Source organism: Nyctereutes procyonoides, unplaced genomic scaffold, assembly GCF_905146905.1.
Source record: "Nyctereutes procyonoides isolate TBG_1078 unplaced genomic scaffold, NYPRO_anot_genome, whole genome shotgun sequence".
NCBI lineage: Eukaryota > Metazoa > Chordata > Mammalia > Carnivora > Canidae > Nyctereutes > Nyctereutes procyonoides.
The window spans coordinates 43506424-43532777 of record NW_026575139.1 but is presented as its reverse complement, the minus strand read 5'-3'; the positions used below and the strand labels follow the sequence as shown (position 1 = coordinate 43532777).

General features: G+C 39.2%; 2 protein-coding genes across 9 annotated transcripts in view; one reads left to right on the top strand and one right to left on the bottom strand.

Annotated features, from left to right (window-relative positions):
- Positions 1–25972, bottom strand: part of FERMT2 (FERM domain containing kindlin 2) — a 79645-nt gene extending 53673 nt beyond the window's left edge. For 6 of the 8 annotated variants that reach the window (XM_055303836.1, XM_055303840.1, XM_055303842.1 and 3 more), the window contains exons 1-2: positions 25539–25674; positions 24945–25110 (exon numbers count right to left, since the gene is read on the bottom strand). In XM_055303836.1, the coding sequence (XP_055159811.1) occupies positions 24945–25101 (157 nt within the window). In that variant the 5' untranslated portion in view covers positions 25102–25110; positions 25539–25674. Of the gene's footprint in view, positions 1–24944; positions 25111–25421; positions 25504–25538; positions 25675–25841 lie in introns of those variants that run through there. The other 2 variants (XM_055303837.1, XM_055303838.1) reach the window with 2 other exon arrangements.
- Positions 4878–5096, top strand: LOC129495992 (cytochrome c oxidase subunit 7A2, mitochondrial-like). The gene has a single exon (XM_055303846.1). It carries the CDS (start codon positions 4878–4880, stop codon positions 5094–5096), a length of 219 nt encoding a protein of 72 aa, XP_055159821.1.
- Positions 25973–26354: the final 382 nt, after the last annotated feature.

The window sequence follows — 26354 nt, the reverse complement described above, 5'->3', positions numbered from 1 at the left end:
ACATTTCTTTCTTTATTCATAAATCTAGCCTTTTTCAGAAGTCAAGAACTATTTAGATTATGGTTCCATAAACCAATAAAGGTCATCTATAATACTTTTAGTAATATACGTCAATTTTTCAAAACACTTTGCCAGCACTGAGTAATGTATAGAATTACTGAATCACTATATTATATGCCTAAAACTACCACTGTTTGTTAATTATACTGGAATTTATAAACTTTTAAAATTAATTAAAAAAATTTGCTAGAATTCTGGAAAGAATTATTGCTGTGTTCCTCCCTTATTTAATAGATCCAATCATGCTGTGCTGTTCCACATAAAAGTAACACTATCTGACACTCAAATTTACATCATTAAAATTGTAAATGGCTAAAACATTAACTGAATCAATAAAAATCTCTCTTGACTAACAGAATGCTCTTCAAATTCAAGAAGTAGTTGAGTATTTATCCTACAAAGACACCATTTGTGTATTCTAAGGAACAAAACTTAAGGGTTTCATTATTGTGAGGCTGAGTATACAAACATTGCTTATTCTACCAAATGGCCTTTGGAGCATTCACCTGCTCCATGACTCCAGGAGTCACAAAAAAAAAATCAAGTATTTCAAAAAGCTTTCTGCTAGGGAAAATACTATGTCCCTCTTTTTGCAATGATAGCTTCCTTACACTCTAGAAAATATAAGCACAGAGAAAGGGAATACACTATTAATACTCTATTTAATCTTTTCCTATTAGGGCCACAAATCCTTAACTATTTTATTATGCAATTCTAAAATGTAATTATTTACTTTAATTTTTTAAAAAATTTTAATTGTTGGGAAGCCCCGGTGGCGCAGTGGTTTAGCACTGCCTGCAGCCCGGGTTGTGATCCTAGAGACCCAGGATCAAGTCCCACGTTGGGCTCCCTGCATGGAGCCTGCTTCTCTCTCTGCCTGTGTGTCTGCCTCTCTTTCGCTCTCTCTGAATAAATAAATAAATAAATCTTAAAAAAAAATTTTTTTAATTGTTTAAAAAGTAAAAAAAAAAAAAGACAAATAGAAAGTTAACCAAATTAACTTATTTTTAAGTACATTTCAAAAATAAGTAACTTATTAGTAACAATTTGAAATAAATAGGAAGCAAAATGTTACTTTAAAGTGGCTTAGATTTCTGTTGCATATTTAAGAAATAATATTCAGGAAGGAAGGAAATACAAAATTTGTTTAGCATTCTCATAACTTCATAAACCAGAAGCAAAGTTTACATTAGATAATCTCTGGTAAGTCAACATTTTGTATTAAATTATAAGTACACAGATGCTTTCTGGGCACATGCCTTATTTTTTAGCAATAGATATTTTTCTGTGTTATAGTTTGTCCTGTTCCATTTTATTTTAGCATCCTCTTAAAACTCCAAATTAGGTAGTGTTAACTATTGCATGTCAAGAATTCACCCTGTCTTTAATGATGGCAAAAAACTCTTCAATCCTAGTAAGCTATTAACAAAGCTACTAAGCAACTGGTTCTGACACCACTGCAAACTAGCCATGCAAACTGACCAGACCAGATATCATAGGCCAGTGTCCTCTTGACCTCCAAAATAAGACTTTAAAACTCCATCACACCATTTACTTATTCCACCTACTCATCTACCAAACTCAGATTTTCCCTCATTCATTTCACAACTAGATTTAAACAATCACAGGCACACTTCCTTTTATCATGCTTTGCAGATACTCTGTTTTTTTTGTTGTTGTTGTTGTTGTTGTAACAAACTGAAGGTAGTGGCAACCTTTATACCTGCATGGGTCTCTCTGCCTTTGTCTTATGATAAAAGAAGTATCTATCTCAAACCAATCTTGTTAACTATGCTCTGCTGCCCTACTCACCTTCTAGGAACCATACACTTCTTACACTGGCTCCCTGGGTATCTCATCCATTACCGGGGCTTTAAATGTCATCTATACACTTACATTCCGAAGTTTTATCTACAGTCCAAACTTCTGCTTAGAGTACCAGCTTATACATCCTACTGCCTATCTCATTTCTCCATCTAGATGTCTCACAGGCATCTCAAACTTCATATATCCAAAACTTAACCCAATTTTCTCCTATCTCTACTATTACTAAATAGCACTAACCATCAACCCAGTTGCTCAAACCAGATTCTAGAAGTAATAGATCCTTCTTTTCCCACCATTCCCCACATTTATCAGCAATCCTTTCAGTTTAACTTCCAAAAATCTCCAATTTCCACTACCATGAACCCATTTTGTTTAGGTCACTAGCATCTCTTCCACTGATTACTGCAATAGCCTAACTAGCCTCCTGATTCCATTCAGCACCTTCCACACAACATCCAAGGTGATCCACTTAACACTCATGTCATTCTCCTGATGAAAATAACAGCTTCTAAATGCACTCAAAATCCAAATACCTTATCATAGTCTACAAAGGCCCACACACTATGGCCCATCTACTCCTCTGAATTTATTTTATGCTACTCTTCCGTCTGCTTCAACAACACTTTCCTTCTTTTTTCCAAGAACTAATAAGTATACTCTATCTTGCCTCAGTGGCTTTGCACACACTATTCCACTCTGAATGTCAAATTCTCTTATCTTTCTCAAATTTTAGTTTAAATTTCATATTCCCAGAGAAGTCTTTTTTAGCCACCCTAAGATAAACCTTCCAATTGACCTATGTCCCTCTGTTATTCTCTATTTCAGTACACTGTGATATTGATGATCAAAATTTGCATTCATTGTTTGTTGTTCATGGGAGGGGTGTCTTTCTTCCAAACTAGACTATATACTCTAAAACAAAAACAATGTCTATTTCAGTCACCACTATATTACTGCACCTAGCACAATGCCTGGCATACAATACCTGAAAAATGAATAAATCCTCATATTGAAAAATTTAACGATCCTTCATTACTACCCCAAGAAAATATTGCCCCAACAGGCAAATTATCCTTAAAACATCAAGAAAAATAATATGTAAGATTAATTTAAAAAATCCACTTTGTCTTCAACTTCAGAATTAAAACATGCTTCTATAACAACCAGAAGCACAACAGAGATTTCCCCTAGATGTGGAGAAATCAAACTGAATTGACTTCCTCTTCTTGCTCACATCTTCTAAAAAGGATGAATTACTTTGTCCAAAGCAATCCCTTTTATGCAAAATGATTATATTCCAAAAATTCATTTTTTGGTTTGAAAGTTCAGATTTGCCACAAAGAAATATCATAAACAACAGTTAGGTTCCAAATCAGACTGCTGCACAAATCTAAAATGACCCAAAGCATATTACTAACAATATTATATCATACTAAACAGATATCACAAGGTTTTTTGGAAAATATATGGTCAGTGCTTCAACACAAGATGTAAGGAAAACTGCTAGCAATGGCACCTGCAGAGTGTGGGTTAGAGAGGGAAGAACGAGAACATTGTTATTAAGTTGTCAGGGAGACAAGGGCTTCCATCTAACTAACGGCACTGGGCATCTCCCTAGTCCTCTTTCCGCAACTCCAGGAACTAACGTACCTTCTTCCTCTTTCCCAGCTGTAATTTACTGTGTTAAGGCAAGGTTTCTTACATCTACTAAGCTACCAACAGTAGAAGCTTTTGTTTCTGCTTTCCTCTCTAATTGCTAAAACAAATACACAACTCTTCTAATGTTTCTAATGAGATGTCATTGCCAATAATGTGTAAAGACAAGATCTACAAGTTAATGCTTAAATAGGTTTATTGGTTTAAAAATGATACCTATGATGTTATCTCTAATATTTATTGAAATTTAAAGACAGATCTTTTTTTTTTTTTTTTAAGGATAGCAGATCTTAATTTCACCATTCAATCACATATTCTTTTGTCCTGAAGAACTCCTTACTCTCACCCCTTTAGGTCTCCTTCCTCTCAAACTTTTAATTTCAGAGGTAAGGATGCTGAAGATCCCCTTCCCTTAATTTTAGGTGTGCCTTCTTGTTCTGGTCTCTTTAATTACTCAGATCTTCAAAAAGGGAAAGGGGAATTAAATGAAGACTGTTATTCTTCAGGTACACAATCAATAAATTAATTCATAAACATTTTCCAAGTACCTACCATTTGCCACACTACACTTGGCCACTGGAATATAAAATTAGCAAGTAAGAACTCCCATCCAAGAGACATACATAGTCCAAGGGACACAGACAAGTAAAATGAGCTAAAAAGATAAAAGAACAAAATGCTACAGAAGCAACCAACTTTAATGTCAAAGAGGAATGAGGTTTTGAAGAAGAGATGATATTCTACCCATCTTATGAGATGTGGGACTTCCAACATGTGCTAAGAGGAACAACCCTATAAAACAATGGAGTCTCCAAATCAGATTGTGATGGGATTATGGAGAATGAATTAGGAAGAGTCTAGCAACAAGACATTTACTGCAATATTCTGGAAGCAGGACCTGACCTCAGGAAGAAGCTAAAGAAAAAGAGCCAAATATGAGAAACATGTCTAAGAATCACAGGTCTTAACAAGATTGACTATCGATGAGAAAAGATAGCTGGCTGCTTCTCCCCCTGCCTGTGTCTCTGCCTCTCTCTCTCTCTGTGTGTCTCTCATGAATAAATAAATAAAATTAAAAAAAAAAAAAAAAAAAAGAAAAGACAGCTGGAAGGCGAAGAGAAAAGCTAGAAAGCTCCTAGCTTGAGAATTAAACGGACAGTGACAAAAGCACTAAGATTTGTTTATTTAACATTAAATATATGCCAGGAGCACTTAATACACTATCATTTAATTCTCCCAAAAATCCCAAGTAGAGAGGTAGTTCCGGTTCCGGTGAGGGGACTTTCGTTCCTGGTGTTCAGTTGTCGCAGTTGGTGGGTAGTAACTGAGCCAAGATGCTGCGGAATCTGCTGGCTTTTCGCCAGATTGCCCAGACGACCATAAGTACTGCTTCATGCAGGCAGTTTGAAAATAAAGTTCCAGAGAAACAAAAGCTATTTCAGGAGGATAATGGAATACCAGTGCATCTAAAGGATGGAGTAGCTGATGCCTTCCTGTATAGAGCCACTATGATGCTTACAGTTGGTGGAACAGCATATGCCATTATTAGCTAGCTGTGGCTTCTTTTCCCAAGAAGCAGGATTGACTTCAGTTCATCTCAGCAGGCAGCTGGTTCAGTTTCATTCAGCTCTCTATGGACCAGTAATTGATAAACTCAATATTTATTGATTTATACTAATTGCCACCAATAAAGCAGTCTTTACCATGAAAAAAAAAAATCCCAAGTAATAAATACTGTTTAATCCTTGTTTTGGGAGATGAGAAAACCAAAGGACAGAGGAATTATATAACCTGGCCCAAGGTAAAAAAAAAAAAAAAAAAAAAAAAAAGCTAGCATATACAGAAGTGAGAATTTGAATCCAGATTAGTGTGACTTCCGAACTGGCATTTTTGGGATGCCTGGGTGGCTCAGCAGATGAGCTTCTGCCTCCAGCTCAGGGTGTGATCCTGATGTCTGGGATCAAGTCCCACATCAGACTCCCTGCATGGAGCCTGCTTCTCCCTCTGCCTATGTCTCTGCCTTTCTATGTGTCTCTCATGAATAAATAAATAAAATCTTAAAAAAAAATTAGCTTTTTTTTATTTTAAAGATTTTATTTTTTATTTGAGAGAGCACAAGTGATGGGAAGGGCAGAGAGAGAGAGAGAAAGAGAAGCAGATTCCCTGTTGAGCATGGAGCCCAACATGAGGCTCGATATGAGGACCCCGAGATCATGACCAGAGCCAAAGGCAGATGCTTAACTGATTGAGACACCCAGGCACCCTTGAAGTGACATTTTTTTTTTAAGTTTTTATTTTAAACACCTAGTGCTCATCACAAATGTACTCCTTAATCTTCTTTACCTATTTCACCCACTCCACACCCACCTCCCCTCTGGCAACCATCAGTTTGTTCCCTAGAGTTAAGTCTGTTTCTTGAATTGTCTTTCTTTTCCCGCATTGCTCATTTGTTTTGTTTCTTAAATTCCACATGAATGACATTATATGGTATTTGTCTTTCTCTGACTTATTTCACTCAGCATTATAGTCTCTAGATCCATCTATGTTGTTGCAAATGTCAAGATTTTTTATGCTTTTTTACAGCTGAATATTATTACATTGTGTGTAATATATACACACATATATATCTCACATCTTCTTTATACATCCATCAATCCATCAATTGATGGACACTTGGGCTGCTTCCATATCCTGGCTATTGTAAATAGTACTGCTATAAACACAGGGATGCATACATCCCTCTGAATTCATATTTTTGTATTCTTTGGGTAAATAGTGACATTCTTAAATACCACTCCATTAACCAAGATAAAGTTATCAGAAGAGAAGCAGGTTTGGATATGTTAAATTGAAGACAAAGGACTAATGTTAAGATTCATTCACATTTCACAGTAAAATCCTGATGACCATCCTACACATTTTATATAAGAAATATGTATTAGGAGTAAGACAGAGTAGACATCTACAGGGAGATAAAGAAATTATTACATACAGTGCAGGGGTCCCTAGGTGGCAGAGTTGCTTAAGCAGCCAACTCTTGGTATCAGCTCAGGCTGTGATCTCAGGGTCTTGAGACCCATGTTGGCTCTACACTCAGTGCAGAGTCTGCTTAAGACTCTTTCTCCCTCTCCCTTTGCCCCTCCTTCTGCATGCTCGCTCTCTCTTAAAAAAATAAATAAATAAAATAAATAAATACACACACACACACACACACACACACACAACCAAAACAAGAACGGGGTCCCTGAGTGGCTCAGTTGGCTAAGCATCTGACTTCAGCTCATGCCATGATTTCCGGGTCCTGGGATCTAGCCTGTGCTCAGCAGGGAGTCTGCTTCTCCCTCTGCTCCTGCCACCTACTCATTCTCTCTCTCTCAAATAAATAGCTTAAATTAAAAACCCTTCAGTGGAAACACCAGGTCTTGCCAGAGCGAACAATGAGAAGTGAATTATGCTTCACTTGATGATTTTATTTCTTCCCTTCCCTTCCTTAGCACCTGCCTTTCCTGCCTCAGAGTTAAGTGACCTATACTGGGAAGAGCACTATTATGTGGTAGATCTCAAAAAATATTTGTTGTTGTTGTTAAGGAATGTTTTAAAAGACTTTATTTGAGACAGAGAGAGTGTGCACACACAAGCCACAGAAGAGGCAGAGAGAAGAGAAAAAGAAGCAGATTCCCTGCTGAGGAAGGAGCCCAATGTGGAGCTCAATCCCAGGACCCTGAGATCATGACCCGAGCTGAAGGCAGATACTTAACTGAATGAGCCACCCAGGCACCTCGATTTTTTTAAGGTAGGTTCAATGCCAAATGTGAGGCTTGAACTCACAACCCTGAGATCAAGAGTTATAAGCTCCATGAATTAATCCAGCCAGGGTGCCCTGATTTCAAGAAATATCAACGGCAAAGGGCTGCAGCAGAGAGTAATATACTGGTGAGAGTTTCAACAAACTTTCCATTAAGTCTGACTTCACCAGATCTTACTGCAACATGTTTAATCTGTTCCTTTCCCCCACCAGTATCACAGTATCACAGGGATGCTATCAGGTGTCTGTAAAGTAGGACCTGAAAATGTTCTTAGAAATCAACCCCATCTAGGGACTCCTGGGTGGCTCAGTGGTTGAGTATCTGCCTTCAGCTCAGGGTGTGATCCCGGGGTTCTGGGATCAAGTCCCACATTAGGCTCCCCACAGGGAGCCTGCTTCTCCTCTGCCTATGTCTCTGCCTCTCTGTGTGTCTGTCATAAATAAGAAGAAAGAAAAGAAAAGAAAAGAAAAGAAAAGAAAAGAAAAGAAAAGAAAAGAAAAGAAAAGAGAAAAAGAAAAGAAACGAAACTCAGTCTAAATTCTTCCTATAGATAAGGAAATCAGGTCCATTGGGGTTAGTGGTATGCTTGAGCCCCAACAATTCCTCAGTGGCAGAGCTGAGATTAAAATTCAGTTCTCACGGATACCTGAAATGTTAACTGAATCGATAGCATGAAAAAAATGGGTTCACAGACTAAATTTATGTTCATTCAGCTCTGCCCAAAGTAAACATGCTTCGCAGGCACAGAAAAACCTTGTCCACCAAAGAGACTGCTATTTCATTAGGATCTCCAAGAGCTACACTGAAATACTCAAACGATTCCATTTCTTTGTTTTCATACTATCCATATACTTGAATAGCAATTTATTGATATATAATGGACCTCATCCCTACCATACACTTACCAGTTCATTACCAAGAAGTTAATCAATTCAAGATCTATACTAAGGGAGACGCCTGGGTGGCTCAGTGGTTGAGCTTCTGCCTGCGGTTCAGGGCGTGATCCCAGACTCCAGGATTCATAATGAGTCCCACACTGGGCTCCTTACAGCCTGCTTCTCCCTCTGCCTCTCTCTCTCTCTGTGTTTCTCATGAATAAATAAATCTTTAAAAAAAAAAAATATATATATATATACACACACACACACACACACACACACAAAGGAAGCTAAGAAATTATACCAGAAATTTATGAACTAGACCATGGAAACTATAATTCAAGTGAAGGAGGGGCTGGTCTTAGGAGGTCCTGCCTAGAACCAGCCAAAATTACACAAGTCTTTCATCATCAAGTCATTCTCCCAACAACAAATGTGAATGAAGAAATATTTAAACAATGCATGTCTTTAACTGATAATAGCAACTACAAGCATACCTCACTTCATTGTGCTTCGCTTTACTGCATTTTTTATAAATTGAAAGTATATGGTAACCTTGTGCCAAGCAAGTCTATCTGTGTCATTTTCCAACAGCATTTGCTCACTTTCTTCCTCTGTGTCACATTTTGGAAATTTTTGCATTATTTCAAACCTTCTCATTATATTTGTTATGGTGATCAGTGAGTGACCTTTGATGTTACTATTGTATAATTATTTTGGATACCACAAACCACGCCCATATGATGGCAAACTTAATTGATAAATATGGCTGGCGTGTGTTCTAACTGCTGGCTGGGCATTACCCCATCTCTCTCCCATTTCTTAGGCCTCCCTATTTCTTCAGACAAAATAATATTAAAATTAGGCCAATTAATAACTCTATTATGGCTTCTACATGTTCAAGTGAAAGGAAAAGTTGCACATCTCTCACTTTAAATCAAAAGCCTAGTGTTGAAAACTGAGATAGGCTGAAAGCTAGGCCTCTTACACCAACTTGTAACGCAGAGGAAAAGTTCTTGAAAGAAAAGGGCTAGTCCAGTGAACACAGGAATGATGAGAAAACAAAACAGCTTTACTGCTAATATGAAGAAAGTTTTAATGGTCTGGATAGAAGATCAAACCAACCACAACATTCCCTTAAGCCAAAACCTAATCCAGAGCAAGACCCTAACTCTTCTATTCTAAGAAGGTTGAGAGAGGTGAGGAAAGCTGCTGAAAAGTCTGAAACCAGCAGAGGCTGGTTCATGAGGTTTAGGAAAGAAGCTATCTCCATAGCATAAAGTACAAAGTGAAGCAGCAAGTTCTAATGTAGAAGCTGTAGCGAATTACTCAGGAGATCTAGCCAAGATCATTAATGAAGGTAGCTACACTAAACAAATATAGCCAAAACAGCCTTTGTATTAAAAGATGCCTTCTACAACTGCCATAGCTATAGAGAAGCCAATGCCTGGATTCAAAGCTTCAAAGGAGGGATCCCTGGGTGGCTCAGCGGTTTAGCGCCTGCCTTTGGCCCAGGGCGTGATCCTGGAGTCCCAGGATCGAGTCCCACATCGGGCTCCCTGCATGGAGCCTGCTTCACCCTCTGCCTGTGTCTCTGCCTCTCTCCCTCTCTGTGTCTTTCATGAATAAAATAAAATCTTAAAAACAAAACAAAGCTTCAAAGGACAGTCTGTCTTGTTAGGAGCTAATGCAGCTGGTGACTTGAAGCTGAAGCCAATGCTTACTTGATTACTCCAAGAAATCCTAGGGCCCTTAAGAATTACTCTACTCTGCCTGTGTTCTATAAATGGAAAAACAGAGCCTGGAGGATAGCTCTCTATTTACAATGTGGTTTAATGAATATTTTAAGCCCACTGTCTTTCTGAGTTTGGGCAGACTCCCATTTTATCCTTTGAACTTTCAGTGTCATGAAATATCTCTGAGAGTTCCTTTAAAACAATTTTTTTGCTGGTGTTACTTTCTATGAGAATCTTCATCCTTTTTGTCACATCACTTTCCTCATGTCTGTCAATAAATCTGCCTTTCACTAAATCCTTTAGGCTGCATATCTATTCTCTCCAATGGCAACAAGTACCCACTGTCCCATGGTGAGCTATTTTCTTTAACTGCTCATCCATGTTTGATTCACTTCGGGTATTTTATCTTTTTGTTTCTTTGCTGCATATTTATCTTTGTTGTCCAATTTCCTCTTTCAATGATCCATTTTTATAAAACAGCTCATGAGTTTATCAGTGGGAGACAAAGAGGCAACACAGCTACACATTTTGCTAACTATGCATGAAGTGTGAAACAAATACACAAGTAACAAATCACGGACAGACTCTGAAATAAGTGACATGACTAGTCATGATGCACATCTGTTATTTACATAATGAGCTGGGGACTGAAAAATGAGAAGTTTTCACTTCATGCAATTATTCATAAAGTATGGTGGTAACTAAAATGTAAATCCTATTGTCGGATGACTGATGCTACTTAACTAAATTGTGATAACTGAAATGTGTATACTCAAAAAGTGTGCAAAGCACACTTTTGGTTTCCAAAAATCTATCTGGTATGTTACAGTCTTTTAAAAATGCTTTTAATCTGTTAGCAAATGCTGTGTACTGCTTCAAAGTTTACATATCAAACTGCCAATATATTTCAATTAAAGTACCCCATTCAGTTTTAAATTTAAAAAATTATTATTTTACATTAAGGCTTCAATGACTGACTAAAGCAGATAGACCGACCAATTAAAGAAAACATTTAGAACCTAAACTGATAAAAGTAACAAATTGGTGTATCTTTGATATACCTGTAGTGACTGAAAATTTAGGAATTCACTCATCAAAACAGTATTGGGGCACCTGGGTAGCTCAGTTAGTTGAGAGTCCCAACTCTTGATTTCACCAAGTCATGATTCAGGGTAATGAGATCAAGCCCGTGACAGGCTCCATGCTCACTGGGGAGTCTGCTTGAGTTTCTCTCTCCCTCTCCTTCTGCCCCTCCCCCTGCTTGCACTAACTCTTTCTAAAAAATAAATCTTAAATAAATCTTAAAAAAAAAAACCCAGAATCAATTAAACTTACAAATTGCCTCTTGAAGTTATTTACAAGCCCAAAATAATAATGTCTAAAATTTCAATTTGTTACTTTATACTGAAAAATATATTAACCCAAAGTAGCTGAGAAATTTTACCAGATAACATAAACCATGCATGCAATTACAGAATGCCCACAAATAGAAGATATACCAATTATTCATTTCCAGAAGGTGGATAACTTTCTATCCAATCTGGAAGGCTTACTATTGGTTCAACTTGGCTTATTTCCTACGAGATTTGACTGGGAAGTCCATGAAATACCAACATCTGACAAATTCTGAGAGTACACCAGGGTTGAACTCACCAGTTAGTATTTGACTCACAGAAATACTAATTGATTTGTCTTTTAAAGGTAATGAGAGGCACCTGGATGATGCAATCAGTTAAGTGTCCGACTCTTGGTTCCAGCTTAGGTCTAATCTCAGGGTGGTGAGATTGAGCCCCATGTTGGGTTCCACAGTTAGCAGGGAGCCTGCTTCAGATTCTCTCTCTTACTCTGCTCCTCCACACTGCACACACATTGTCTTTCTCTAAAATAAATAAATATTAAAAAAAAAAGAGGGGGGGAAGGGTGATGGGGAACCTGGTGGTTCATTCAGTTAAGCGTCTGCCTTCTGCTCAAGTCATGATCCTGGGGTCCTGAGATCCAGCCCTGCACCAGGCTCCCTGCTCAGTAGACTGTCTGCTTCTCTTTCTCCCTCTGCCCCCTCCCTCGCTTGTGCTCTCTCTCCCATCTCAAATAAATAAAATCTTAAAAAAAAAAAAAAGTAACTTAGAATATCTTACTGGCTTTGGCATTTTATTTTTTTATTTAAGATTTTATGTATTTATTTCAGAGACAGAGAGCACGAGAGAGGGTAAGGTCTGAGGGAGAAGTAGACTCTCCACTGAGTGGGGAACCCCACTCGGGGCTGGATCTCAGGACTCCAGGATCATGACTGGAATCGAAAGTTGAAGCCCAGTTGACTGAGCCACCCAGGTGCCCTGGTTTGGCATTTTTAAATTTATCTCAGAAAGTACTGATAAATCTTTTTTTTTTTAAAGACTTATTTATCTATTTATGATAGACATAGAGAGAGAGGCAGAGACACAGGAGGAGGGAGAAGCAGGCTCCATGCCAGGAGCCTGACGCGGGACTCGATCCCGGGACTCCAGGATCACACCCTGGGCCAAAGGCAGGCGCCAAACCGCTGAGCCACCCAGGGACCCCTGATAAATCTTAATAGAGAACAGGAGTGTAGACTACTGAAATAAATATTTCTTAAAATCCAAGAAGCTAGGATGCCTGGGTGGCTCAGGGGTTGGGCACCCTCCTTTGGCCTGGGGAGTGATCCAGGAGTCCCAGGATCAAGTCCCACATTGGGCTCCCTGCATGGAGCTTGCTTCTCCCCCTGCCTATATCTTCTGCCTCTCTCTCTCTGTGGAATAAATAAATAAAATCTTTAAAAAAGATGAATAAATAAAATAATACGAATAAATAAAATGTTTTAAAAAAATCCAAGAGGCTTATTATTGCTTATATCTTGTTATGACTTACATACACCTGATGAGCTTCAAATTTAAAAAAAATTGATGTCTCTCCCTGTTTAAAATCTTTTACTGGCATCTGACAGCTCTTAGTATATGTAATGGCAAATCTTTAAAATCAGGCTTATAAAACACTTTCAGCACTTCTTTTTTTTAAATATTTTATTTATTTATTCATGAGAGACACACAGAGAGAGAGAGAGAGAGGCAGAGGGAGAAGCAGGCTCCATGCAAGGAGCCCGACGTGGGACTTGATCTCGGGTCTCCAAATTCACATCCTGGACTGAAGGCACCGCTAAACCGCCGAGCCGAGCCACCGGGGCTGCCCTCAGCACTTATTTCTTAAGCCTGTCATGTCACTGGCTTCGCCAAGACTGCTCTTCCATCATCATTAGACTTCTTTCAGTTCCTCAAATGGCCACCCTCTCTCCTCCACTTCTCATCCTCTCCTAACCTGTTGTTCTTTCATCCCATGCCTTTAGGCTAACATCCTCTACCATTACTGGTTAACTCCCACTCCACCTTCAACTCTCAGCTTAAAAGTTATTTCCTCCAAAAATCCTTCCCTATATACCAAGTCACATTGCCCAACAAATACTCCAGTAGCTATTTCAATCATCATAACATTCATCACACTATAGCAATTACTTAAAGATTGTCTTGTCCCTATGACTGTAAAATGAGAATAAGGAATGAGCTAATTTTGTCACTTCCTGTCTCTCCCATTCATAGTATACTAACATTCAGGAGGTTCTCATTTACAATATTAAGTGGGTGAGTGAAGGAATAATAGAGAATATCATCTCCTCACTGACTGAACTTTTATCTTTCCTCTCTATAATCTTACTTTCTACTTCTCCAAGCTATTATCCAATACATCATAAACAGTGCAATCACAATCTAGAATGCCTTTCTTCCTAACTTTTCACTCTGGCCCTCTTCAAATAAGACTAGTCATTGCTCATTCTTCTAAATTTCCATCATCTTCCTATACCACTTTTTTGGCACTTCACAACCAGACTATCAACTCAAAGCAATCTTCTGTTTTCATCTTGGTATGAGAAAGCTGCTCACACTTTAAGCAGAGACTATGCCCCCATTACCTAATATAATGCTTGGCCCTCCCTAAATGTTTGCTACTGCTACTCCTAATGTGGTCAAGTTCATGAACTACTTCTATCCCCAAAGAAGTCTCCTGCTATATACCTCTATAACCTATCAAAAATAGAGCTTGAGTATATAGAATTATTTTTATACAGGAATGTTTACACACAAATGTCCCATCTCACTCTAAAGCCTTTCTTTCATAGTCTGAGTTAAGGCATTTATTTATGCCTCAAACCCATGAGCTAAAATACTTAGTAGTGAGATATTCCAGAGGTCCATTAGGATCCTCAATAAAACAATTATTATAACTAGTACTTAGTAGGTGCCAAGAACTAAGTACTTTACATATACACAATCATTTAGTCCTCACGACAAACCTATAAAGTAAATACATTATTACCCCCATTTTACTTGTAAGGAAACCAAGTCACAGCAGTGTTACATAATTTGGTACAAGGTGACTAAGCTTATAGAGAGTGAAGCCAGTATTCAAACCCAGGCAGTCTGGCTTCAGGTAATATACTCAGAGTTTGGAACCATCCAACAAAACTTACAAAAGCAAAAAAATAGGAAGAGGTTTCTGGTTAAATACTACATAAGCACAATGAAAAAAAAATTAGACTACTTCAATCTACAATTCAAGTTTACATTTTAGGTTTACACAATATTTGAAGTCTAACTTAAGATAGTATTTACTGAGCTCTTACTAAGCATTCTGCTAATTACCAGGGATTCTGTTAATCGTTTTAATACCATACTTAGTTCTCATATTAACTCCAAGAAACGGGTAAGTAAACTAAGGTTAAGAGAGATTAAATAATCAAGTTAAATAAGATGCCACAGTCATATATAACTATAAGTAGCCATGTCTTAGACTAAGTTCTTAAACACTAACAAAGTTTACCTTTTAAAGGCATTTGCCTAAACCAGAATTTTTATTCATTGGACATACCTTCACACTAGCATAGTTTATCTATAATTTTGTATATATTGGAGGATAAAACCTATCGCTTCTAAAACATTCTTGTCATTTTTCTTATAGTATTACCAGTAGTGATGCAAAGTAGCGCAATAAAGTTAAAAATTCATTCCTAATATGGTAAGAGAACATTACTATTTGGCTTCTTTATAAAAGAAACTTCCTCGGGGATCCCTGGGTGGCGCAGCGGTTTGGCGCTTGCCTTTGGCCCAGGGCGCGATCCTGGAGACCCGGGATCGAATCCCACGTCGGGCTCCCGGTGCATGGAGCCTGCTTCTCCCTCTGCCTGTGTCTCTGCCTCTCTCTCTCTCACTGTGTGACTATCATAAATAAATAAATAAATAAATAAAAATTTTTAAAAGAAACTTCCTCAATCTTTTATAAAATACCATTATTTCTCTAGTTCAGTAAAAGGGAAAAACTTACATACCACTAAAACAGTCTGGACTACAATCATCATCATTACTACATTGACTTCATATGTATTAAGTAATTTAATTCTTTAATAATATGATAAAGTTACTATTATTATCCCCATTTTACAGCTGAGCAATCAGAGGCACAGACAGTTAAGTCACCCAGCACAAGGCTGTATAGCTAGAATATGGTAAAGTCAGGACTGTCACACCAGTAGGCTACCCCCCACCCTAGTCTATGCTTCACAAGAGCATTCTATCACAGCAATAGAATTCCAATACTGTGCATAAAACTGTAAATTGATAACAGCAATCATTTGCTTTTTTCCAAGTTATTTTTAATTTCAAAAGTTATAAAATTCAAGAATTATACTAAGGAATATTAAGCTGGGAGGCACTTATCCAATAGACATCTTCATCTACCATCAATAATACTGGCACTTTATTAGATGCTTTATTCACAATCCTGAGTGTTCCATTAAGAAAAAGATGTCTAAATCATCATTACATGGATACTTTAAAATTATAATCAACCTTTAAAATATATGATACAGTTTTTAGTTACAGCATAATATAAAAATAAGATAAATATCTGAGAAATGATTCACTATAAATTCTAAAGCAGATTTCATCTCTGAGCGGGGGTTATCAGTTTCCTAACCTTGAAAATTGTATACGGGTTGCCCAAGGAAACACGGAAGGTAGCTGCTGGTCCTTATACAACTAGATAGTAGATAATCGAGTCCAAAAACATGAATCATAATAAGAAAAAATCATGAAGAAAATCCAAATGTTAACCTTACATTTTACTCATTTACTGCTTATCATCTTCTTTTATATATACTAATTCGCTTAGAAGAATTATTGAAAAGCAGAAGATATAGTTTTCAAAACAGTTTACCAGGTCACTCTAGGAGAGTCACTATGAATAAATAGTATTCTTAGTGAAGTACACCAGGATTTGAATGATCCTCCTATCCACAACAAGCCTTCGGTAGATATATCATCTAGTTTAATGAGTTACCACATTTGAGGGGCACCTGGGTACCTCAGTGGTTGAGCGTCTACCTTTGGCTCAGGTCGTGATCCCGGGGTCCTGGGATCGAGTTCCTCATCAGGCTCTCTGCAGGGAGCCTGCTTCTCCCTCTGCCTATGTCTCTGCCTCTCTGTGTGTGTCTCTCATGAATAAATAAACATCTTTAAAAGAAAGAGAGGAAAGAAAAAAAAGAAAAGAATGGTAAGCCATAGACTAGAAAGAAATACTGCAAAACACGTATCTGATAAAGGACTTATATCTAAAATATATAAAGACTACCTAAAACTCAGTAAGAAAGAAATACAATTAAATAAAAACAGGCAGAAGATATGAAGACATTTCAGTAAAATGATACACAGATGGCATACACACATGTGAAAAGTTCCCCATCATTAGTCATTAAGAAAATGTGAATTATAGGGCGCCTGGGCTCAGTTGGTTAAGTGTCTGCCTTCGGCTCAGGTCAGGATCCCAGGCTCCCTGCTCAGTAGGGAGTTTGCTCCTCCCCTCTCCCTCTGACACTCCCACTCTCCCTTGTGCTCTTGCAAGCACTCTTCCTCAAATAATTTTTTTTTTTAAAATGTGAATTAAAGCCACAATGATACCCCTACATACTTATTAGACTGACTAAAATTAAAAATATAAACAAAAAGACCTGACAATACCAACACTGGGGAAGGACCCAGAGCAACTGGAACTCTCAAACTTTTTTTTTTTCAGTTCTGGTACAATACTGGCAGGCATGCAAAATACCGTGGCCCTTGGAAAAGTTGAAAGTTTTTTAATAAATTTTAAGCATATACTTAGGATTCTATCCAGGAATCCCACTCCTCAATAGTTACTCAAGAGAAATGAAAATATATGTTCGTGCAAATGTTCTGCAGCAGCCCTATAAATAATCTCTCCAAGCTGGAAACAATACAAATGCCCTTCAACTGGTAAATGGATAATCTTGGTACACATCCATACAATGACTACACAGCAATAGAAAAAACTTTTACACTCATGATACATAGATATGAATGTATTATGCTAAAAAAATTTTTTTTAGTCAAATGTATTATGCTAAGTGAAAGAAACAGACTTAAAGCTACATGCTCTGTGGTTCCATTTATAGGACATTCTAGTAAAGGCAAACTAAGAGTGTTTTTCAGGATCTGGGATTAAAGGGATGACTTATTACAAAGGAACACAAGGAAACTTCCCAGAATGATGGACATCTATATCTTAATTATAGTAGTTTAACATGATGATATACATTTGTTAAAACTCAGTACACTATACCAAGAGAATGAATGTTAATGTATGTAAATTATGTCTCAGAAAGCTAGACATTAAGAAAAAACTAATAAAAATGCAATTATGCAAATAATTTGTTACAAAGGAATTGTAATGAATATGAATTTGTAAACACAAATCCAACTGTAGAACATCACAACTCAATTAAAAAATTATTGGGATGCCTGGGTGGCTCAACTTTTGAGTATCTGACTTCTGCTCAGGGCATGATCTCAGAGTTCCAGGATCAAGTCCTACACTGGGCTCCCTGCATGCAGCTTGCTTCTCCCTCTGCCTGTGTCTCTGCCTCTGTCTCTCATGAATAAATAAAATCTTTTAAAAAATTATTTAAAAATATTCCTTTAGAATATTCATTTAACTCCCACTGGGCATATGCATCATTTTGTAACACACCATGGCATTAGCATTAATTTTTATTTCAGTAAAGTAATTATTTAAATAAAAACACTGCATACATTAACTTTTTCCTGAAACCACTTAGTTTCTAAATGGGCTCAACATTTTCATGTGCCAAGAAACAATTTTGTATCATTCCTTTGTTATAACTGAGTAAGACACATCACTCCTATAAAAGGAATTAATTTACTACTAAAGCCTTCATGGTTATAAATTTTTCAAACCTCTGTAATACCATCATCCACCTATTGGTCCATTCAACTTCAGAAACCTCAGCAGTTAAACAGCTTTCGTTATATTAAAGAGGTAGGTGTGTGTTTGGAAGTGAGAGGAAGGGTGAAATGATAGCTATTTTTCTTATTATTGGTAGTGAGAACACAAAACAGTCCCAAACTAAACTCCTTCTGAGTACAATTCTCTACTTTCAAAGCTGGAACCCATTAAATAGTTTAGATTATATTTTAACTCCTTTTAAAAGCAGTTCTTTTTTTCCCCCAGTTCAGTATCACAATACCACTGAAAAAACTGCCACTCTCATGTGTATAGTTCTAAAAGTTTTAAATGCATTTTCACACATATTATCTCTTAATCCTCACCAAAACCTATGAGATAGTGTGTTAATTTTCTTTTTGTAAATGTCAAAACCCACTTAGAAGATTAGATTAGTTGTCCAAAGATTATACAAATGATTTAAGTGTCAGGGCCAGAACGCTGTTTTGTATTACTCTGTGTATACATTAGCAAGAACAGTCTGAAGACAGAGAACATTATAGGAAAGCTATACCTAACAATGTCTAAAAATATTAGCAATACTTGGTAGTCACTGCATATATACCCCTAACAATGTCTAAAAATATTACCAATACTTGGGAGCCACTGCATATATTAAAGGAGACTGAGTAAATAGTTTAGTGACAACTAAATGTGGAATGGAATCCTGGATGGAAAAAAACAAAGGCCATTACTTGAACAAGTGGCAGGGACGCCTGGGTGGCTCAGTGGTTGGGCATCTGCCTTTGGCTCAGGGCATGATCCTGGGGTCTGGGGATGGAGTCCCACACTGGGCTTCCTACAGAAGCCTGCTTCTCTCTCTGCCTATGTCTCTGCCTCCTCTGTCTCTCATGAATAAATAAAATTGTTTTTAAAAAAACAATCAAGCGGCAAATACAAGTGAACATGGATGCGTATTAGACAATACTACTGAATTAATGTTTAATTTCCTAAATTTTTTTAAAAGATTTATTCATGAGAGACACAAAGAGAGAGAGGCAGAGACACAGGCAGAGGGAGAAGCAGGCTCCATGCACGGAGCCCAATGTGGGACTCGATCCCAGGACTCCTGGACCACGCCCTGAGCCAAAGGCAGCCGCTCAACTGCTGAGCCACCCAGGTGTCCCTGATTTCCTAAATTTGATAACTAATGTAATATGTAAGAGAAAGTCCTTATTCTTAGGTAATACGTATTTTAAATATTCAGGGATGAAAGGTTATGATGCCTGCAACTTACTGAAAGTGATTCAAAAGAATATGTGTACAGAGAAATCAAATGGCAAAAATGCTAACTGGTGACCTAAATAAAGATTATACAGTGCTCAGGGGTTTTTTTGTTTTGTTTTGTTTTGTTTTAGATTTTATTTTTTATTTTAGGCAGAGTGAGAGCAAGAGAGATCACATGGGGGAGGGAGGCTCTCTGCTAAGCTGAGAGCCTGATGTGGGGCTTGATCCCAAGATCCTGAGATCATGAGCTGAGATGAAGGCGGCCACTTAGCTGACTGAGCCACCCTGTGCCCCACTCACGGTTACTTTTATTACTGAATTTATAAGACTGAAATTTCAAAAAATAGAGATGAAAATAAAAAAATAAAACATTAATTTTCTTTCAATTTTCTTTAGTAGCTATTAGACATCTCTAAGGGGATCTTTTGTTAAATAACTGAATAAAAAAAGATACATTCTCGCAGGTGCCTGGGTGGTTCAGTCAGTTAAACATCTGCCTTCAGCTCAGGTCATGGTGATACCAGGGTTCTGGTACTGAGTCCCAGGGACAGGCTCTGTGCTCAGCAGGGAGCCTGCTTCTCCCTCTCCCTCTGCCACTTCCCCTGCTGTGCTCTTTCAAATAAATAAATAAAATCTTAAAAAAAAAAAAAAAAAGATACATTCTTTTTAGTGCCTGTATAAACAAGTTCACTCTAGTTGGAATCAAATAGTATTTGTTGATTTTTTAAAAATAGGGTACAAAACATGACAGCAAGCAATACATAATACATCTGAGGAATAGTTCATACTTTTTTAGTGGTATGAGAATTTTAGTAAAATTTTTCTCCCATCCCATTCCAAAATATTTAAATGTTTTTATAATCTTAATACATTTCAAAATAAGTACTGTGAATCTGCACCACATAGATATTTCCATGAATTCAACCATAAGTCCTCCAGGGGAAAAAAACAACAACAGGATTTCAATAGCATAGACACCATTTCACTAAATAAACATGCCTTCCCCAAGGAGCACTAAGCACAAGTAGAAGGGAGCTGTCCAGTTACACATGCTTTTCTCCTTGTATTCATCTTGCCAAGCTTCATTCCTAGTGTTTAAAGTATTTTTTTGCAACAAATCTCCTAATGCAAGCCAACCTCTTCATCTGATGCTCAACTAAAGAAATTTATTTTTAAAGTTTCTGAAGGAAAAATTAGCTATTTTGCATGTCTGGGAGATGGAATAAATGTATAATATAATTCATGAACACTTTAAGGGAGTTTTAGGAGTTATTTTAACTAACATCGATTTTTTTTGTCATATGTGCCAACTTCACAGCCTAACTCCGTCTGAACATGCAATTCCAACATAAATGTACTCTATTTCATTATTTATAGCAAGAACATAACACTTCAATGCAAAGAGGACTTCTTTATACAGGCTACAATTCAGAAACAGTCCTCCAACTTTCTAGGTCAACTCATCTTTCTTTTAGTTACTCCTGAGTCCCCCAAATTGTACTTTTTTCTCTGGATTATTATTTAACTTGATTTAACCCAACTTCTACATTCTTCCTACTCACAGAATTAGAGTGAAAAGAAACTCAGAAATCAGTCCATTATTCCTCCCTCCAAGCTCACAGAGTTGCCAGCTAGACACTTCGGTAAGTTCCATAGAAGAATAAATTCCTTATCCTCTAACTAATATGAATTTTTACAGAGAGGTAATATTAAATTGTACATAGAAGCTCAGAAAAGAAAAAAAAAGTTCAGAAGACACTTATAAAGTGTTCTGAAAACGCAGTGAAACAAAGTACCTCTTCAGCACTTCGAATCCTCCATACTAAGTTTTGACTACTAGTGAGTAGACAGTTTTAATATTTCTTGATCTCTAGAGGACCATAAGGAAAATCCCATAAAATTGGGGCTCTTCCTTACAATTTATTTTTAGTACAATTAGTTTATTTGCTGTCATCTCATTCTTATAATCTTTGTCCCTAATGTTTTATTAACTCTACTTTTAAATAAAAACAGACACAAAATAAACTATACAGATTTGAAAATTATTTTTTAAAAAACTACAATAAATTTTTCAAGTTCTATTTCAAACTGTTAACCTGGATTTTTAAGAAATAAAAAGAGGGCAGAAAACAATTTTTCATTTCAGAATGAGGTATAAACATTGAAGGGACCAATCTTGAGATTATTTGTCTAGTATCATGCTAAATTAAGTCAAAGATGCAAAACATTTTCTGTGACATCAGGATATAATTCCCTAAAGCCCACTTCTTCATAGCATACACTCTTTATTTTTCTTTTAAAAGGTTACTGCATAATGACATATGAGGCTTACACTAAGATTTAAAGGAGGCCTTTCAGATCTTTGAATCAAAGTCATGAATCAAAGAATCATGATTTAATGACCTTAACTGAAGTGCAAAAGCTCTTTATAAAATACTAACTAAATAATGATGCTGACACATACTAAGGAAGCATTTATTTACTTTTTTAGCTTGCTCAATTAAGTGACTAAGTCTGGGCTGAATGCAATAAGGCTGACCTGCAGGGGTCAAACCCAGGAGTTGTGTTACAATCTTTTTTCCTTAATTACAGACTTCTTTGATAATCTAATGAATGCTAAAAAGCCTCTTCTCAGAAAATTCCCTACATGGACAGAGATACAAAATTTTGTTTTTTTATTTTTCAAGTATTTTTTTATTTAAGTCATCTCTACACCCAATGTGGGACTTTAACTCAGGACCGTGAGATGAAGAGTCACACACACTTCTGACTCAGCCAGCCAGGTGCCCCACTTACAAAATTTTAATACAATCTTGAAGGGAGGTGTCATTACAGAATCTATTAATCCCAGGGAAACAATTATCACTGATTACATAGAAAGAAAGAGTTAAAACTTAATGCTCTTGGTATTCATACAGATTCTGATCAGAACAAAGGGACCAGACAGGCATCTGGAGTCAAAGGTTGGTGAAAGCTGTGATAACCTTCTGTTCCACCGTACCAAAACTATTCAAAGGCCACAGCAGCCAGGTTCTGCCAACTGTCAATCCCTGCTCTGTGATCCCAAGACACAAGGCCCTGTGCCATCTCTACCTCTAATCATCTAGATTCTGCAAGCTGCTTTGATCTACTGCAGTTGCTGACAAGTAACTACCCAGTTCACCCTTTAATACCTTTGGTGACACAACTCAGTGTTTCAAAAGGCAAGCCATTGCAGTTTTCAGCAATGCCGAAAAATTATGAAGTTCCTTTCTAATCTGACTAAATGAGTTTGTAAACTTTAAATGCTGCCCTACTGAATTTCTTCTCTTTTCACTTACCAATAGGTAACAAAATAGCTTATCATTCAGTATTTGATACTAATCCTAAAACCAGAAGCAAAAAATCATTTAATTCTACTTGCACCAAACAGATAAGTCAGAATAATGATGAAAAGCACTTTCTACTTGCAAATCAAAATGTAAGATCAGTACTGGTTCAGTTCAAGAAAAATGCAAGGTTTCCACCTACACAGCATCTCCTACTTTTCAGGGCTTCTTTTCACTGCATAAAAAATTTTAAATGTATCAACATTAAAAGATTCAGAGTACAGTCACTTAAATTAACATCAGTTCTGTCTGCAAATAGTATTCTCTATATTTCTATTTATACCTGTGATTCTGTAATAAACAGTTCTAATCAATGCAATATAAATATAGAAGTCATTACTTATTTATCAGATAAAGACTGGCTTTCAAGAACTTTAAGTTGTCTCAGTCACCTTCAATGGCTCCTTTTCACACTAAGAAATATCTCATATTGAAACCAATGTATCAGTAAGGTCCAGTTATCATATATATAAGCAACCTCTGATGCAAATGCTTGTTTCCTTCGAAAAGAAAGGAAATATTAATAATTATACTTTCTATTTTCTTCCTTAAATAATCCCACGCTAATGCTGGGAAAAAAAAAAAGATTCACAGATATTACGAAAAGTGATTTATACAGTCAAATCAGATAAGAACAATGTTAACCAACAGTTAACTGGATTACCAATATAGTAAAATCTCATTTACAAAGGACTACCCGAGGGGGGCTTGCTTTCCTGGGCCAAGTCTCAGAAAGCCAAACAATGCACAGCTCTAAGGAAGAGTCTATCTTGTAAGGAGCTTCTTTTTGGTCCTTCAATAATTACACCACCTATAGAGATACAAAGATGATCCACCTAAATGAATTCTACACTATTTTGCAAATACCATTATAGGGCACCAGTTCCATAAATTTATATGGTAGGTTTGCAACAGTCTCTTGGTTAAGAAATACATTTCCTGATAAATAAGCACTTCTCTACTTTTCCAGAGTGGCTTGAAGAATGAATGCCGTGTTTTAAAAAGGCCAAAAGAAAATAAATAAATAGATAGATAGATAAATGGCAGTGCCACACTTCACCTTACCAGAACTGCATGATCTGCAAAAGGCATGTTAAGCTCATGAAGACAGACCTCTGAGCCTTTCTCTTGTGATAAACTCAGTTGATTCTTAAATTTGAAAGTTTCATGCATCACAAGCAAAATGTGTACTACAGAATTTTCTTACAGTCCCCTCCCTATTGTTGGATACCCTATTATTTAAATTGATTCAGTTTTAAATCAATGCTGTATATACTTGTACCCAAGCAAATACTATGAATCTCGAATTAGTTTAATTATGGCTGTTTTCTTAGCACAAAAATATTTCATGAGCTTAATATACAATTGAACACTCGAAATAGCTTTTTTAAAGCACAGACTTCAGATAGTCCAAACACTGCCCCACCCCTGGTAAGAGTGGTTGACTGGAACATTTTAATACACTCCATCACGTATAGTACGGCTACAGAACCTTCATTATTGGCGCAAGAAGTTGCACATTTTCCAGTACAGTTTATACTTTTAAAAAAATGTTTGCATCATCCTCAATACCAGATGTCACCAACACTCAGGTACGCTGAAGATACGTAATAACCACAAGCCCTGTAATATCCCCCCCCAACATAAATGCGCACTTTTGTCATTTCTTCTAACGTGAAGTCGCTGAATGTAAAATAATACTAATAATAAGGCGTTCTCGCCAGTAACCACACAGTTAGGTCTATTAATTGGGAGGCAGGAATCACATTAAGAAAATTTCAAACAGTAACAACGCAAAACACAAGACAAAGGTGAAAAGGTCTTTTTTGCTTAATTATTGAAAGATCTTACCATTTTCAAAAGTATCTGCGGGATGCCAAGCAAGATTTCCAAAACCCACCCCTCCCCCAGCCCTAAGCCGCTCCCCCCTCCCCCCCCCCCCCCCCGGCCCCAGCCGCCGCCTCAGCCTGGAGGTCTTCATCTAGACCCGGCTGGGATGCTACTCACCAAGTTTTTCCACCAACTTGAGCATCACCCCTCCAATGTGCACCTCCCCGGTCACCCTCAGAGTGACATCGCGGTTCAGGTCTGTCACATGAACGCTCAGTTCCCACGTCCCGTCCGCGTAGCAGCCATCTGGCATCCTTATCCCGTCCAGAGCCATGGCTCCTTCCTGCGAGCACGGAGGAAATGGCTCTCGTCAGCGTCACCCCCCCAGAGGCAGGCGAATCCCACCGAATTCGCGGAGTCCGCGGCGGAGCGGGAGGAGGTGGAGGACCCGAGGGTTTCCGCACGAACTCGTGAGGGCGGCGAGGCGAGGCGAGGCGAGGCGGGGCTGCGGGCGGACTCCGCGCCCTTCCCGGCGGGCGCCCCGCGCTCCCGCCCCGCGCTCCCGCCCCGCGGCGGCCCTCGCCGGCCCTCGCCGCCCGGCCCGCGCCGCCCCAGCCCAGCGGCCCTCGCCTAGCGGCCCGCGGCGGGCTTCACCTGCCGGCCTGCGCTCCGCACCGCGGCCCGCCGAGACGCCGCCCGGGGGCTCCACGTTCCACCTCGCCGCCCTCGCTCCCCCTCAGGTCCCGGCCCGGGTGGGTCCCGGCCCCTCACCGCGCGCTCCTCGCGCTCCCGGCCCGGGGCTCGCGCAGCAACAAGCACGGGGGCAGCGGCGGCGGCGGCGGCGGCGGCGGCGGCGGCTCGCGGGGCGGCGGCGCGGCCCCCCTCCTCGGCCGGCAAAGCGCTGCCTCCCGGCGGGAGCGACTAATGGAGTCCCGTCGTCGCGGCCCCTCGCCCGCCTGCCGGCGCTCCACCCCTCCCTCCCCGCCTCCTCCGTCGGAGTCCGGCCGCGGCTGGGCGCGCCTGCTCCCTCCTCCCCCGCCCCCCGAGCCGCCCGGAGCGGTCGGGCCGCCTCACCCGAGTCCCTCACGGTCCCCCGCGGCCGCGCTGCGGGCTGGGGGGCCTCGCGCACTCCCGAGCTGGGGGCGGGGCGGGCGGGGCGGCGCGCTCGGAGGTGCCGGGCGCGGCGAGGGGGAGGCGAGGGGCGCCCGCGGCGCAGCAATCTCAGCCCCGCCGAGCCGCTGCCCTTTTATGGAAATGAAGGACCGGGCGTAGGGATTGAATCCAACATCCGGGCTCTCGGCCGCGGGACCTGAGGAGGGGGAGCGAGGCGAGCGGGGGCGGCCTCCCGCGAGGGGAGGGGGGGCGCGGCGGAGCGGAGCGGGGCGGGGCGGGGCGGGGCGGGGGGTGCGCGCTGCGTCCCGCGCTCGGGGCTAAGGCTTTGCCCGAGCGCGTGGCGGTGGGCGTCGGTCCTTCCAGCGGGAGAAGGGGCTTGTCCGTGAGAAACGGTCACAGGAAATTCCCAGGGCAAGGTCGTTCCCCCCGCCCCCTCCCCACGCCTGGAGCGAGTCCCGAAGACTCGGGGCGGGA

What these genes read in the sequence shown, in the direction of transcription:
- LOC129495992 (XM_055303846.1), top strand. Translation starts at nt 4,878, where the DNA reads ATGCTGCGGAATCTGCTGGCTTTTCGCCAGATTGCCCAGACGACCATA.